The sequence below is a fragment of the Zophobas morio genome, unplaced genomic scaffold, assembly GCF_036711695.1.
Source record: "Zophobas morio isolate AGI-343-1 ecotype UQ-CSIRO unplaced genomic scaffold, CSIRO_AGI_Zmor_V1 ptg000021l, whole genome shotgun sequence".
NCBI lineage: Eukaryota > Metazoa > Arthropoda > Insecta > Coleoptera > Tenebrionidae > Zophobas > Zophobas morio.
Genome location: NW_026972126.1, coordinates 7,477,946 through 7,493,042, shown reverse-complemented (window position 1 = coordinate 7,493,042; position 15,097 = coordinate 7,477,946). Strand labels below are relative to the sequence as shown.

Below are 15,097 nucleotides of genomic sequence, written 5' to 3'. Positions count from 1 at the left end.
AAAAGTTACTTCGGAATTTATTCATCTTCCGTTTATAGTTAAAGATTGTTTGCTCATTACTCTTCGCGGATAATGTTAATGATAAATAACATTTTACTTGTAGTTTGCAATATTATGAAATTTTGATGCAAGTTATGAAATCATTTTGTGTATCTTTACGTTCGGGGAAATGTTGGGTACATAAATATGTACATAAGATTTCCATTTTAGATGGAACTATCAAACTGTTTTAAAGGTTTATTTACAGAATTAATTATACAGCAGGAAATTTGTATAAAACAGTAACCGGTATTGGAAGATACAACAGAATATCCATTTATGTGGCAACATAGTTGCGAATAGACATTTTCAAAGTGTATCTTACGAAAACTGGTTTTACAAAAATAAATAAATATATTTATTTATTTTTGTAAAACCAGTTTTCGTTAGCTTAATTAATAAAATCGTTTTAGTGTAATAAAAAAAGTGGTGCCATCAAGATTTTTTAGTTTAACTGCCAATAACGAGTACAAGTATATTCTTTTAATTTGTTTATTCAAAAAAAAAGATCCTTCGTTTGAAGTTTGACTCGCAATAAAAAATTACACTGATGTTATAGCTACTAGAGTAGCTTTCAACGCGAAAGGGTACAGCTGGTGGGAGTGCGCAGAACATTGTTTTGGTTTGGCCTTACAAATATCGTGAAAGCAATGGCAGCGGCGAAGAATATTTCGATTTTGAAATATTAAATTATTATTGCGGTTAATTAAAATATCACTTTTCTATTTTATTAGCGCTGACATTATAGAAAATGAATTTAAACAATTGTTAATGCTGTATTTGATGTATGAGTTGAATAAAAAAGTAAGTAAAAGGAGTAAAAAGGTAATTTTTACTGAGCAATAATAACTGTTAAATTACGCCTACAGTCGAAGCTCTAGTTATAAACGACAATTATACTAATAATATTCATGAACTGTGATTATTACTTCGACGTTAAAGACAGAAAACGTTAAGCCTTATTATAATCCGATTTTACGGTATCGACAAATTGTGCCAGAAAATTAAAAACCATATAATTATAGTCATAGGTTGCTAATTCTCAGAGTTTTATCTTCGCTTTTATCTAAAGATTTAACTGTTGATTTAAGACTAGTCGACTATAAAATAATGTATGATACTGGTTTATAATGAGGGGTTCGTGAATTTTTTTATTCATGCTATAATGCCTCACATTATAAACTCGTTTAATAATTAAAAATACCAAATTTTGTGTGATAGATTATAATAATTTATTATTATGTAAATCTATTTTTTTATCAAACAAATAAATTTATTTTTATTAAATGGTTGTCTGTATTCTTTTGTAGAAATTGTTCTTTTTTTAATTGTTTTTGAAAGAAGTATAACTCAGCCGAGCCTCCCTTCTCAATGCATCGATGTTACGCCATTGATGGCCCGACTACAAGTTGCGCAACTTAAGCCCCGCCCCTGTACCCTTTCGTGGTGAAATTACTTCTAACATATGATGATTTCTGCCCAATTTAATCCAATAAGCCAAAAATTATTTAAAAAATAAATACATTTGGTTGATCACGTTTGCATCATATATTTCGGTGTTATAGTTACATTTTATTGTTTACTCAAAAAAAAAAAATTGTGAACAGAATTAGAAAAATGATGGATTTAGGCGAAGTATTGAAAATGCATCCAGTCAAGCATTAAACAGTTTAAATAAAACCGGTAAAGTTACTCACAATATTGCTTTTCACATTCATTGCTTTTCAATTCCTTGACAAATGTTAACAATTGAAATTTCGGTAAGGTAATACCGATTTTACATACAGAATAAAAATACTACTTATGTAAAATTGGCATCATGCTAAACTTTATCAAATTGTATTACTTTCGTTCGAAAATATGCTTAGTTTAATTTGATAAGTGAATGCCGGTAGAATGAGAATCTTTAGTGTAGTCAATAGGAAAGAATTCTATTTTCAAAAATCAATTGTATTTTATAAATGCCGGTTGCCTTAATTTTTATTTTAAAACGGCTGACCACAAATGAACATTTAGGTCTTCAAAATTTAAACATAATACTGTGGTGAAATTTAAAAATTAAATTTCATGCTGAAAAACGCCTTGAAACTGGATTAAAAAAATTAAAATAAAAAAACATTCAATAACGTCACCTACTACTTTTTGTAAGACAGCACAGATAAAATTCTAAAAAAGTCACTCACTTCTTGTTTTTGGCGCGTAACTTGTGTTTGGTTCCGAGTATTATTTTGGATTTGCATATACAGGGTGACTCAAAACAATTAATGAATGCGTAAATTTATTTTGTTGATTTACTCAGGAACTACAAAACCGAATTCTTTGAAATCCACTGCGAAAAAAAACAATAGGCATGCCGTCGTCACGTTTCCGACAGTGAGGGAAGTACTGTCTAAACTCTTTAGACCAATTTTTTTGTAATGCAACTCCTACATCAATTTACATTTTCATATGCAGAGAAATAATGCAATTAAAATGGTACATTAAAAAAAAAACATTGACGACGTCATAAACTTTTACAAATTCGACCTATTTTTTTTTGCTGCACTTTTTATGAATTTATGCATTACTTTATCATACATCTTTTGTCTAGATACTTTTGAGCGTGACTGGCTGCGCAATCACACGAGTTATTTAAGATATTTTTTATCGTAAAGAGTAAAAACCCTTTTTTGGTTTTAGAGATGAGTCAACTATTATGGAAATAATAAAGTAAAAGTGGTAAATAATTAAAGGGAGACATTTAAGAAAGATTTGAGAACTAATAATAATTAATAAAATTGTTACGTTGCTCGCTGAATAAAATAGGCATGGGTAAAACTCAACAATTTATTTCTTAATAACTCCAATTTACACGACTATGCGATTATGTACAAAATAATCTCGGCGCAGCTTCTCTTGACTCAACTGGTTGAATGAATGAATAATCGTTCCCGAAGGCGGCCTCTATTTAAACCCACACTTCGGCGATCGAGGTTTTTCACGAATTGGGTATTCGCGACTTCCGCTTCCAAGCTTTTTGAGTGCTACTTCGAGACTTTTTTGGGCCCGTCGCGACATCCGCTTCCAGGCTTTCCTTTACGTACTAGAAGACCCATAAGCGACGTTCAGGAAAAAATCTAAAAACGAAACTAGATTAGACAAAAGAGATTTAAATGAGCGAAAATTACCAAATTATCTTTCGTCTTTTACCGACCAACTCCCAAAAAAGTCCTGAATAACAACGTGATTTAAAAACTGCAAAAAATTCGATAACAACATTACATTAGTATTGATCGATTGTTTAAAGACACTTAAGATCAATATCAAAATAATTAAGTGCAGTTATGGATAATAATCTATTTATGAAACTCATGTAACAAGTTACTAATAAAGAAAAATATTTTGCAATACTATTCAAATTCTTATCACCACTTAATAATATTAAAAAGATTTATGACAATTTGTTCACATAATTCTGAGAACCCTTGTAGGTTTATCATTATTTTTGTAGTATAAAGTTTGCACACCACCACCAAACATTTATAGGTAAATAATGTAAGAAATTGACTGAAAATTTGACCCATATTTTTAAACGCTTACCAAAAAGACTCGTCTTTGTATTAAAAATGAAACAGAGGTAAACATCCTTAAAACGAGTGTGTCGAGTACTGCTGACGTCAGAATCAATGCAAAAACAAGCGTCTCCAGACGAGAAAAAGTTTGAAAGCCTGCATCAAATTGTCCATTTATCATGACGTCACACTTCCAAGTCGGGACTGTAGGTGTTTTCCGAGTTAACAAAAATCTCACGAAATTTGCCATATTTTGATGTAGATGTATCTCAAACATTATTCACCCGCACACTGTCAACTGCATCCAGAATCACCTGTCCAAAAGGTCTGTTTCCGCGTATGGTGTACCCTTTGAATGAATCTTTGAGATAGATCAAACTGAAAGTTACTAATAGGCCCATATGGAATATCAGCAATATACCCAATTTTGCTTTCACCATTTGTTAAAGGGTTGTTAGTCGAGACTGTCAAATTGAAGACGGAGTAAAAGGTTTCGGTTTCTTTTACACCATCATCAGCTAAAAGTATTAAATTTACGTATTAAAATTAGTACGTAATTGTCATTTTTACCAAAGTGCAATTGTTTAAACAAAATGAAGTGACACTTGACGCCACGTTACCCCCTCAATAGGTGTAATTAGTGTAATATCAGTTTATTAATGATTTTCTAATCTAAAATGTGTAAAACTTGACTATTCCATCAACACGCGTAATTTTGGTTTCACTGATTGTAAATTCGGAGTCCACATTTTATTTATTAATAATGGGCTTATTTTCCAACGAACAGGTGTCCATACGGAAATAAAAATCTAACAAATAAACAAAATAATCCAACAAATAAACAGAATAAGCGAGAAGGCTATATATTAACTAGCGCACCTAAATACGTCGATCCTATATCAAATATTTAGAACTGATTGTAATAATCTATAATTTCATTCCTAATTCTACGATTCGACAAACTGTCATTAAAAATATCAAATATATTACATATGCAATTACATAATTTAAGCAATTTAAAAGTGGTAAATTTTAATAAAGTGAAGAAATAGTGGCACTCTGCTCATTATCCTAGGAACAATAATTTTCAGTATGAACAAATGATACAGGAATTAGAAGCGGAAAAAGTATGTTATTTATTGTTGTTGATTATTTTATGTAATGTAAATTTTTATTGTTAACTTTTTAGGGAATTGCTAATTCGGAACATCTGAAAACATATGAAAAAATAAATTTAAGAAAGTTTATCGACAATTTTGAAGATAAACTCTTGAAAAGAAAAGCAGGTGGAAAGTCTAGGGGCAAAAACAAACAATAACAAGATGGGAAACCTTCTCGAAATTTACAAACGAAAATATTAAGTCGTTAAAAACTTGGAAATATTCAATTTTTATATAACAATATTCTGAATGATACCGTGCATCCGGTTTTAGTTATAACCGACGATGCAGTTATACCTATTAGCACAAAAAGCCTTCGGAGATGGTATAAAAAAGAATAAAAAAAAGAACAAGTCGAACACATATGGACAAGATACAAAAATTTATAATTCTTTAAAGATAAAATGTATTATGAATTTGATGATGTTTCGAATACATCAGTTAAATTTGACTTGACAGTTTTTGGATTTAAAGGTGGTCTGATCGATCAAATAATAATACTAATTAATAGTCTGTGATTCACTTAAGGTATGCTACACATTTTTATTTTTTTTTTAATTCTATATGCACTTTTTGAATATATTTTTAAAAAATAGGGTATTTGGGCTTAAAAACAAGTCATCTTCCCAATTGTTTGAGTTTTTGAAAAGACCTCAATGGGCTGTTTTTCAAACTCGACTAACTTCAACGACTAAAACTTGAAAATCGACTTATTTTTATAAAAAATTGATGTTTTTAGGAAAATCTGAGTTAGAAAACAAGGGTAAAAAGTCGAATTCAACGTTGTTTTTTGATGTTTTGGTAAAAATACCGGTTTTTGTTGGAAAAAAAAAATGCATAGAAAATAGGAAAATGACCAAGAAAACTAGGCATAATAATCTGAGTTAAAAAGTTACACATATTAGACTATGTACTGACATTACTTGCAATATAATATTAAAAATAACAAACCGCAAATACTACAGAAATTACGTCAGCTTTCTCGCTACTACTATTAACGTAAATGGATATATGTGTATGTAAAAGGTATTTAATAAAAACCACTACATAAGAATTAAGTCTTTATTCACAAATAATTACATTTTTTTTTGTACTGTAATATTTTCCTAATTGAGGTAACTTGAAAATAAATATACAATAATAATTTACTACAATTTTTTTATAAAATTTCAACTAAAAGAGAGATTTACCACTGTAAATAAATATGTTTGCCCTTACATACGAAAATACGTGCATCTAAAAATCCGAGAATCGTGCATCACACGAGCCCCTAAAATAATACTAGAGAATAAATAATAGCCTTGGAATGTCTTTTAAACTATCAGTTTCCCCAAATAGACCAAATTGTAAAACCTCAAGGTCTTTTTCTACCCTCAGTCAAATTTGAGATTGTCATAACTACCCCACCCTTTTTACTTAACCTGCAACCCCGTATCCAAATTCAAAATCTGTTTACACGTTTCATACGTGGTAAACGACACCGCAACCATCGGTATCGCCCTCAAATAATTAATGGACATCCCCCTATACAACCCCTTAAAAACCCCATTCTCATTATAAATCAGCTTCAGCGTACTGAACATTCCCTCCGCAAATTTCTGCGTCTGCGGGTTCATCAGCGCCAACTGCATCCTCCTCCTCGTCACATCAAGAGGGTAACTCACGCTTTGGGCCACAGCTCCCGACAGCCCCCCGCAGATCAGCTTCGCCGGAAGAATCAAGACCAAGCCGCCCGTGTTTTTCTCGCAAGGGTTGCATGTCAGGTTCGGCAGGTACTTCATGCAGCCGTACTTCAAGTACTCGAAGCAGTAGAAGGAGAGACCTGCGTAGGGCACCATCCCCATGAGGGTGGGGATGAAGCCACGATAAAGCGCTCGAGTGCCGCCTTCTTCCTTGAAGATGGTGACGGCGGCATGGGCGATCCCCGTGTACACGTGCTCGCCGCTGATCTGTTCGGGAAAAGAGAAACTGCGTGAGTCAGGTCAGGCGCGTGTTACGTGTCGCGCAGAGCGTACATAAGCGGTATTTCGGTTGGAGGTAGTAGGTCGGAATTGCCAGAATTCGTGGCGCGACGTGATGAACTATGGCGCAAGATTGGTGGAAAGTGGAAATCGGTTGGAATTCCGAGAAACTGAGCGTGATGTGAGAAGGCAAACACGTTGCGTTTCTCGCGATGACCTCTCGCCGGACGCGTCCCAATGTTATCGTTTATTAGTTAATATGCCATATTCAAACACAATTCTTAAAATTTTTAAGAGAAACGACAGGAATAGATAAACTGAGATCACCTTGAAGTTAACGTTATTTTGGGCATAGAACGGATATTTATGACCTCAGTCAGAAAATGACAAAATATTAACATAAGTGGATTTCGCTACTTATTACGTCATTGGCTGTAATTTTTCTGTTTGAAAGCAAAGTTTTGTGCGCAAAAGTTATTCATTTCAATGTTTTTTATAAAAAAAATTCAAGTAAATATTTGATTTATATTTCCTTTTATTATTTGCATGTCGAACCCAATAAAAAATTACAAAAAAAAAAAATCGTTTAAAGTATCTTCTTGATTTTTTTATTTTGATTTGATAGCTGCATTTTTCCAAGAAAGTATTTTGCCTTGGAAAAATATTAAAGGATTGGAAGAATTGTAATAAAAGGTGAAAATAGTTTCTTCAACAAGCCAAACCACCCTTATAAAGTCAAAATTTGTTTGTTGCAGCTTGCGATAGCCAATTTGACTTATAAAGGTGATTTGGCTTAACCCGCTTAAGTCATAAAAGTTTAAGTATAAGCTGAAAACAGTTGTGAAAACTGCGTTACGAAATTTGCATAAATAATAGAGATACTGATTTTTGAAGATACGTAATGAAAAATTTCACCAAAATACTAAAAAGATTGATGATAAATTCTTAAAAAAAAGCAGTTATACCGGGTGTTTGTAAAATGGCCGACTAACTTTCCGCCACGCTCTTAAGAATCAAATAGTGGCTCTGGGAAAAATAGTAAACAAATTCTCTCTCACATTTTGGTGGAGTTATAATGAGTTTAAAATTGGTTCTTTTGCACCGTTTAACAACTAAATAACACATTCATTATCACACTAACTAGTAATAAAATTTTAGTTAATATTTCTCTCGCCCATGACCATATTTAATTACCATTTCAGTTAGAATGTACAAAGATTTGGTTGTGTTGTCTTTGTAATAATTTGATAAAATTTCATTTGACAACAATGTTTGCCTGCTGTAAAGCGAAAGTTTCAATCAGCCAGAATCGAGTAATCAGTTAAAAATGTTTGACGCATCAAAAATTGTTCGTTTTCAAGTTAAATTCGTAAATTGGCCGTTTTTTAACAACCTTTAAATTTTAATAGGTTTGATTCAGAATTGCCCCTTTTGGTACATGATCGTTTTCCGGGTTGGAACCGTGTAAATTGAGTGTTTGGGCTCAACGTTTCGCACACTTTCGTAAGTGGCATCTTCAGGAGCAGGGTTAAGAATAAGGCAAAAGAGCACGATAACTCAGTGTGTTAACCATACCAGAGGCGAAACTCTATATCAAAAAGAAAAAAGAGCTTCGTCTCTCTCAAAAACTCAATTTCCACGGTTCCAACCGGGAAAACGATCATGTATTGATTCCGACCGTGAAAGCCTCCGAAATTATTCTCCTTTTGGTGTTCTATCTTTGGAAAATTCTGACCTGACCTGTTTTTGAGTTAATTTTGGGACCCTGTTTTTTTTTTTGAAAAATTTAAAACAATCTTAAGGTTCTAGGCATTCCTGTTTGGAATGAATTTGAAAGTGCTTTGGGGCCTCTAGTGTCTTTTCTCATAATAATTTAATTAAATTCTTAGAAGATACGTCATTTGCCAAAATCAGTCTTATCTTAAGCAAGTGCCGTTGCTATGGTAACTGCGATGACAGTTGTTGCGATTCGCGATTTGATTCGTTATCGCCACTGGTGTCGATACCATTTTCCATGGCAACGGGGACTTGCGAAATCGTAAATCTCACTTGAAATTGGCCCGTTAGAGAACATGTCATTTGCCAAAATCAATCTTAACAGCTACTAGCCCTATCCACTCGCCCTCTCTTTTCTTAGAGGGTATCTCATTTGACAAAATCAGTTTTATCATAGCAGGTACTAGCCCCGCCCACCCATCCTCTTTTTTCTAAGAGGGTATCTCATTTACCAAAAGCACTCTTATCTTAGCAGGAACTAGACCCGCCCATCCACCTTTTTTTGCAGGATATGTCATTGCTAAAATCGGTCTTATTTTAGCAGGTGTTAGCCCCGCCCACCCGCCCTCTATTTCTTAGCGGGTATGTCATTTGCCAAAATCGATCTTATTTTAGCAGATACTAGCCCCGTCCATCTACCCTCTCTTTTCTTAGAGGGTATGTCATTTGCCAAAATCAGCTGGAAAATGGCGGATTAACTCTTCAGTACGTTATGTACGGGGGTTTCGGGAGTCCCAAAAAAATAATAAAAAAATTCTTTATGATGTAGAGTACGAAAAAAATATAATTTTATCAATGTCAACAAAACTGCACGCATCTAATGAAAACTAACAAAAGAAAAATTCATAACCAACTAAACACTAGAGATGTTCAAAATTCCTGGCTTGTGGACATAAGTAAGCTCGTAATGTTTCTAAATTTTGACATCATATACCCTCTAAGAAAAGAGAGGGTGGGTGGGCGGGGCTAATAGCTGCTAAGATAAGACTGATCTTGGCAAATGAGATACCCTCTAAGAAAAGAGAGGGTGAGTGGGCGGGGCTAGTACCTTGTAAAATAAGATCGATTTTGGCAAACGACATACCGTCTGAGAAAAGAGAAGGCGGGCGGGTGGGGCTAGTACCTGCCACCAGTCACTACACATTTTATTATGACCCAAATATGTATCGAATAAATTTGATATGTAATTTCTAGACATATCCTAAAAAGTGTGATTAGTGTGTTCGCTCTGTAGCTGCAGAGATTTTAATTTAGTTACAATATATTAGTTACGTATAGAGCATTACAAATTTTCCTGTAATTGAATTTGTCCGGTTGGAAAAATAAATTTTATTATTATTATTATTATTATTTTGCGAGAATTTTGCATAAGATTTTTTTATTAGTTGACCTTAAAATACGTCGAAAAATAGAAATTTATTTTATACAAGGTGATTCAATTTGTAAATTGTTGGTTTTTTGGAGTTTTTCAAATGGGACACCTGTATTTTACGATATTTTCGAAATTTCTTCTGATACCAGATTTGTGGGGATAAATCCCAACAAACTTGATTTTGCGACAAGTTTAAAAATGTTACAAAATAATGACCGCCTCCTGCTGAAAAATATGAAAAAAAAACTGATCACATGTATATAAGCTGGAACACTCGGTATAAAAATATTTTTCAATTTGTTAGACGTTTATCAATCAAGGTAGCTACAAATTTCTGTGTGAAACTCCAGACTTTTATTTATTTATCAATATGCCGGAGTGTTATAAAAATATGACAATTTTTACACAAAAATGCAAATATTTACGTTGACAACTGTTGGCAAAAAGTCTTTGTTCTTCTTAATAAGAAAATCTGAATCCGTAAAAATATATTTGGTGCTACGTTTAAAAAAATCCAATAATGGTGTATAACTTTAGCATAAAAAAACTGTATTATTTATATTTATTAAAACACAATTAAAATGGATTTTTTGAAATTTTTCTTATATAGAATTTTAGTCAATTTTGAAACTTGGGATTGAAAAGTTGTTGCTCGTGTTTTTACTTTCGAACATAAGCTAAGGAATGGCCACTTTCATGTTTTCCCGATGTTTATGATTTCAAGAGTACGAATACAAGGTCTCTCGTTTTCATCCGTCTGTTGTATGTATGAATTTTTATTAAATAGTTAATCTTCGAAACTACTGGACCTATTATTGTCAAATTTTATACCTTACGTATGTTTACAATGGTAAATAATACTGAAATTTTATAAAATAACATACTTCTGCACTTGTGTGTCCTCAATCCGTGTTGAGTTTTTACTCTAAACATCCAGATTTTTTGGAAAAATAAAATCAAAATTGTATAACAACATTTTGCAATTTAATTTTGAAATTACAAAGTCTATCCGTTTATCCCCTCTCAAAATACGGATGAGATCATATCAAAATTTTGCTGAATCCTGTCTAAAATATGAAAAATATTATAACTATACAGTTGTGGTTTATTAATGTATTATTAGTTTTTATGTTTACTTATCCAGGGTATCTCCAAAAATTAATAAATGAGGAAATTTATTAATCAATTCAAGAACGGCTTACCCCATTTTTCTGAAAAGTTAAGTATACAATACTGTTATCATTAATATTACAATGCTCCTATTCAAATTGATATACCTAACGTTGCTAAAATGTTAAAGACGTTATTACAAAATTTTGTTGTCGAAAAACTAACTGTATTTCTTCGCATGTACTTCAAGGGCGAGGAAAGTTCTGGATATTACTTTTTCTAAAATCGACACTGAAATTTTGTTTGGCGTTTTACCACCTACACGAAACTCCTAACTTTCATATAACATATGACAACAGAACATTATTTGATAAAACTGAAATGGTTTACTAAGCAAAGTTTTAACGAGACGATATTAGTTTCGGAGATATGTCTAATAAAAATCACAGGCGACAGACGGAAACGGGAGATCAATTTTTTCGTGAAACGTCGAGAAAAGAAGAAAGTAGTCAGTCGCCTGATGGACTCTATTACAATTTTTCCTTAGTAAAAATCGGTGTTTTAAAAATGTAAAGGTCTATCTCCACTTTCGGCGAAAAAATGAGTTAAAAATTGTATTCTAATAGATCATAAAATTTATTTTGTTAAAAAATCATCCCTGTTACATAACACACGAATATTAAAATATCACTTTAAACGCACAATGCACCAACTTATTTTTGAGATGACGTCAACAATATTTTAGTGGAGGACAAATATATTATTTTTAAACGTATGAATTAATATCAATAACAACACTACTGTGTTGTAATTTAATTTGCCATTAAATTGAACTTTTACCAAATGATTTCTCAATCAATACGGCAGCTAAAGACCCAAAAATATTGCAAATTCTGATATATGTACTTGTGTAAACATGTAATTTTATGAAAATGGAAATTCCAATATTTAATATTCAAAACATAAATCAATATTTACATTAAAAATCCACGTTATTCTATTTGCCTTTAAATATTGATACAGTCGTTCAAATAAATGCATATAAATGTGTAAAAAATTATAACCAACACAATTGTTAATTATGAATTACAACACAAAAGCTTTGTGGATTGTTTAATGTACGGAAGTAAATTTTGCTATTGTGAATTTGTGAGTCGTTCTTAAATACTCGATCCTAATTAGAATGTTATGTGTCTCTACAGTTATATAAAATTGTACACGGTGTTCAAAATATATGGAACATTTATAAAAAGAACAGTTGGAACGCATTATATCAAACACGCTCGGATAAATATGGATTTTTTAACAATGGTGGTTATTGTAAACAAAAAATTCGCAGAATCAAATTTTGTAATTTATCTAATAAGAAAGTGGATTTGTTTGAGTGTGCTTCAAGATCGAGAAAGTTGTTTCTAGAACTTTTAAATCGGTTTTTGTCCATAGGAGGTACTTCTTTATTTTGAAAAATAATGGTCAAATTTCATTTGCTATCAATGGACCAAAACAAATAACACTGATCAAATTATTAAAATTTTTGAGGACTTACTTTGAACACTGAAGTGTTTATTCGATTCTTAATAATGCCATTATTAGTCATACATTTTAAATAATGTGATAACAATAGTGATAAACTAATGTCAAGGACGGCATTGTTATTCGCAAAGTTAAGAAGAAAGTGAAAGTTGTTAATTTATTCCGTATTGAATAATACCCAATGTCAATCACTAAAAGAATGTTTATTATACAGTTAACTTTAATCTTCTTTTTTTTATCGCACGATATAACTTACAGTTTTTATTGACGACTTTGTCCCATTGTTTTCTTTACTACCATGTAAAATGAAATGCAATATACAGGTCGTAAGTACATATATATGTAATATAAAATTGTATAATTGTGTGTATATAGATACAAATACATATGTGAAACGATAAATGTATCATAAATATATAACATGTTTGTATTAATTATTGCTGTATATGTGTTACTACCACATAAATAAAACACATTTCTTTTAGTAAGATTTCTATCAATAACCCAAGTAGAATGTGAATAATACGTAATTTAATTTTTGTAAATCACGTAAGATGTCTCCTTTAAAACTTATTTCTTCGTATCTATAGTGTACTATTAAAACACTATTACTAAAAAAAAGAGGATTCTTGAAAAATAAGTACTTAAAAATGCGTAGCTCTAATACAAAAAGAATAAGATTTAAGTGACAACTTAGTAAATGGTAGAGAATATTTCGAATTTTGTATCTAACAAAAATCAAAATTACACCATTTCAGAAGAACATGACAAAACCGGACAACCAGAGATCTTTAGTCCTGTAATTTTTTATTTCAGGCATATCCAATTTTCGCAGTTGACAATTAATCCCAAAATCATAATTGTTACGTAAATAAGTTTTAAATTTGTATATAACACCTAACCCAAAACCTTCTGGAACAAAGGTTGGACATTATAGGTACTTATCCAAAGTTGAATTTATTTATATTACTGACGTAATTATTATATATTATATCACCAGTAATAATTTGAAAAACAGTTATTAGCATTAAAAAAAATAGACACGTGTAGCAAATTATACTGCTGTGATTTTTTAAATTTCTGCTCTAGCTGGCCATGACGCGTACGTCAGCAGTGCAATTGAAACGGCTGACGTAAGCGTCATGGCCAACTAAAGCAGAAATTTAAAAAAAAATCACCCGATATATTTGATATAATTTGCAAAAAAAAAATTAATCTAATTAACACACTGGGAAAAAATCTGATAGACCAAATAATTTTAGTCGCCTTTCATCACGTCGCAACAACCTATTAAAAAATCCAATTACACTTAATTAGATGAAGTGAAATCAACATGAATGAAACTTTCCCTTAAAATGCAACAATTTTTAGGTGACTAACCTGGAAAGCCAAACGAGCTCTAATGGTGTCCAGCGGGTAGGTCAAGGTAACGGCTGTAAGTCCGGCTCCAGCCCCCGCAATAAACTTGTCAATGTGCGAAGTAGCCCCAAAAACACCATCCAGATATCTCTTGTACAATTCAAATGAAGTAAATTGCGTAGCTGCATATGGAAAAATGCGCACCATTTGTGCCCCATTACCCTTGTACATGGCCCATGGAGATTCAGTTTTAATTATGTGGCGCAAACCAGAAAACACCCCGTGACTCTCATGATGTCTATTATGAGCTTGCAGAAGAATTTTTATTCGATCTAAAGGAGCGACGGTCGTCTTTGATATCATACCAGCAATACCTAGTTTAATGTTAGTTAAATTTAAAAAAAAAAAATAATAATAATAATAAACTCACCCCCAGCCAATAAATTCTTGACCACGAACTCGTATTTTTTATTTTCAGTCTTCAAAGCCATTGTGTTGCTAGTCATAAAGTTGGGTCTTCAGCAATTAGGTGATGAGGACAGGTGAAATACACTTATGGGATAACTGGTGACTTTCTCTTTGTACATCCTCTTGGGCTTCACACTCTGAAAGTTTATGTAATAATGAGAATTGTACGCGTTTTATATTTATGGTGAACTTTACACATTAATTTTTAATTGCAAACGGCGATAACGTCCAATAAAAAAAATAAAACCAGTTTATTAAACGCTTCCTCAGTCTTCGACAGTTTGTAAACGACTATTTACTTTCATTTATGGTCAGAGATCCAAGTCTCTGACCTCATGGCCCTGACATTGTGACATAGTTAATTTCCACTAGGTAAAAATACGAAAATAAAGTTTTCGAATACAAATTAGTACACGTCAGAAACTTTGTGCAGATATGCAAAACAACTAAAGTATGCATAATCAGTCCTATTTTTAGTTTTAAACTTAGGAAATTCTCCACATTGGTGTTGAGGTTAGGAAAGATTAAATTTGAATTCTCCGGTTATAAACAATTTTCATATGAATAAATTAGGACATAATACAATTATATGAGTAAAAAATGTGAATTTACTCACCTAGTGATCCAACGTTTTTTCTAAAAGTGTTAAGAGTCGAACAAAACGTAACACACTTTCACAACAATCTGGCACATTTCCAGGACATGATCCGTAATCTGTTCATTGTTGCACTTTTTGGTAGGACGCGATCATACTCGAGGTAAAAAATG

The 15,097-nt window shown here is 32.0% G+C and overlaps 1 protein-coding gene across 2 annotated transcripts; it reads right to left on the bottom strand.

The window, feature by feature from the left end:
• Positions 1 to 5,798: 5,798 nt before the first annotated feature.
• LOC135133240 (solute carrier family 25 member 16-like) lies at positions 5,799 to 15,056 on the bottom strand. 2 transcript variants are annotated; one of them, XM_064061570.1, is made up of 4 exons: positions 14,946 to 15,056; positions 14,292 to 14,466; positions 13,883 to 14,235; positions 5,799 to 6,699 (listed from the first exon to the last, which is right to left on the bottom strand). In XM_064061570.1, exons 2-4 carry the CDS (start codon positions 14,365 to 14,367, stop codon positions 6,163 to 6,165), a joined length of 966 nt encoding a protein of 321 aa, XP_063917640.1. In that variant the 5' UTR covers positions 14,368 to 14,466; positions 14,946 to 15,056; the 3' UTR covers positions 5,799 to 6,162. The 2 variants fall into 2 exon arrangements, with proteins under 2 accessions (XP_063917640.1, XP_063917641.1); XM_064061571.1 differs by lacking the exon at positions 14,946 to 15,056 and adding an exon at positions 14,525 to 14,641.
• Between the last annotated feature and the right edge of the window lie 41 nt (positions 15,057 to 15,097).

Coding starts and splice junctions, on each gene's coding strand:
- LOC135133240 (XM_064061570.1), bottom strand. CDS start 14,367: ATGACTAGCAACACAATGGCTTTGAAGACTGAAAATAAAAAATACGAG. Junction 14,236..14,291: donor CAAGAATTTATTGGCTGGGG/GTGAGTTTATTA, acceptor ACATTAAACTAG/GTATTGCTGGTATGATATCA. Junction 6,700..13,882: donor GAGCTCGTTTGGCTTTCCAG/GTTAGTCACCTA, acceptor TTTCCCGAACAG/ATCAGCGGCGAGCACGTGTA.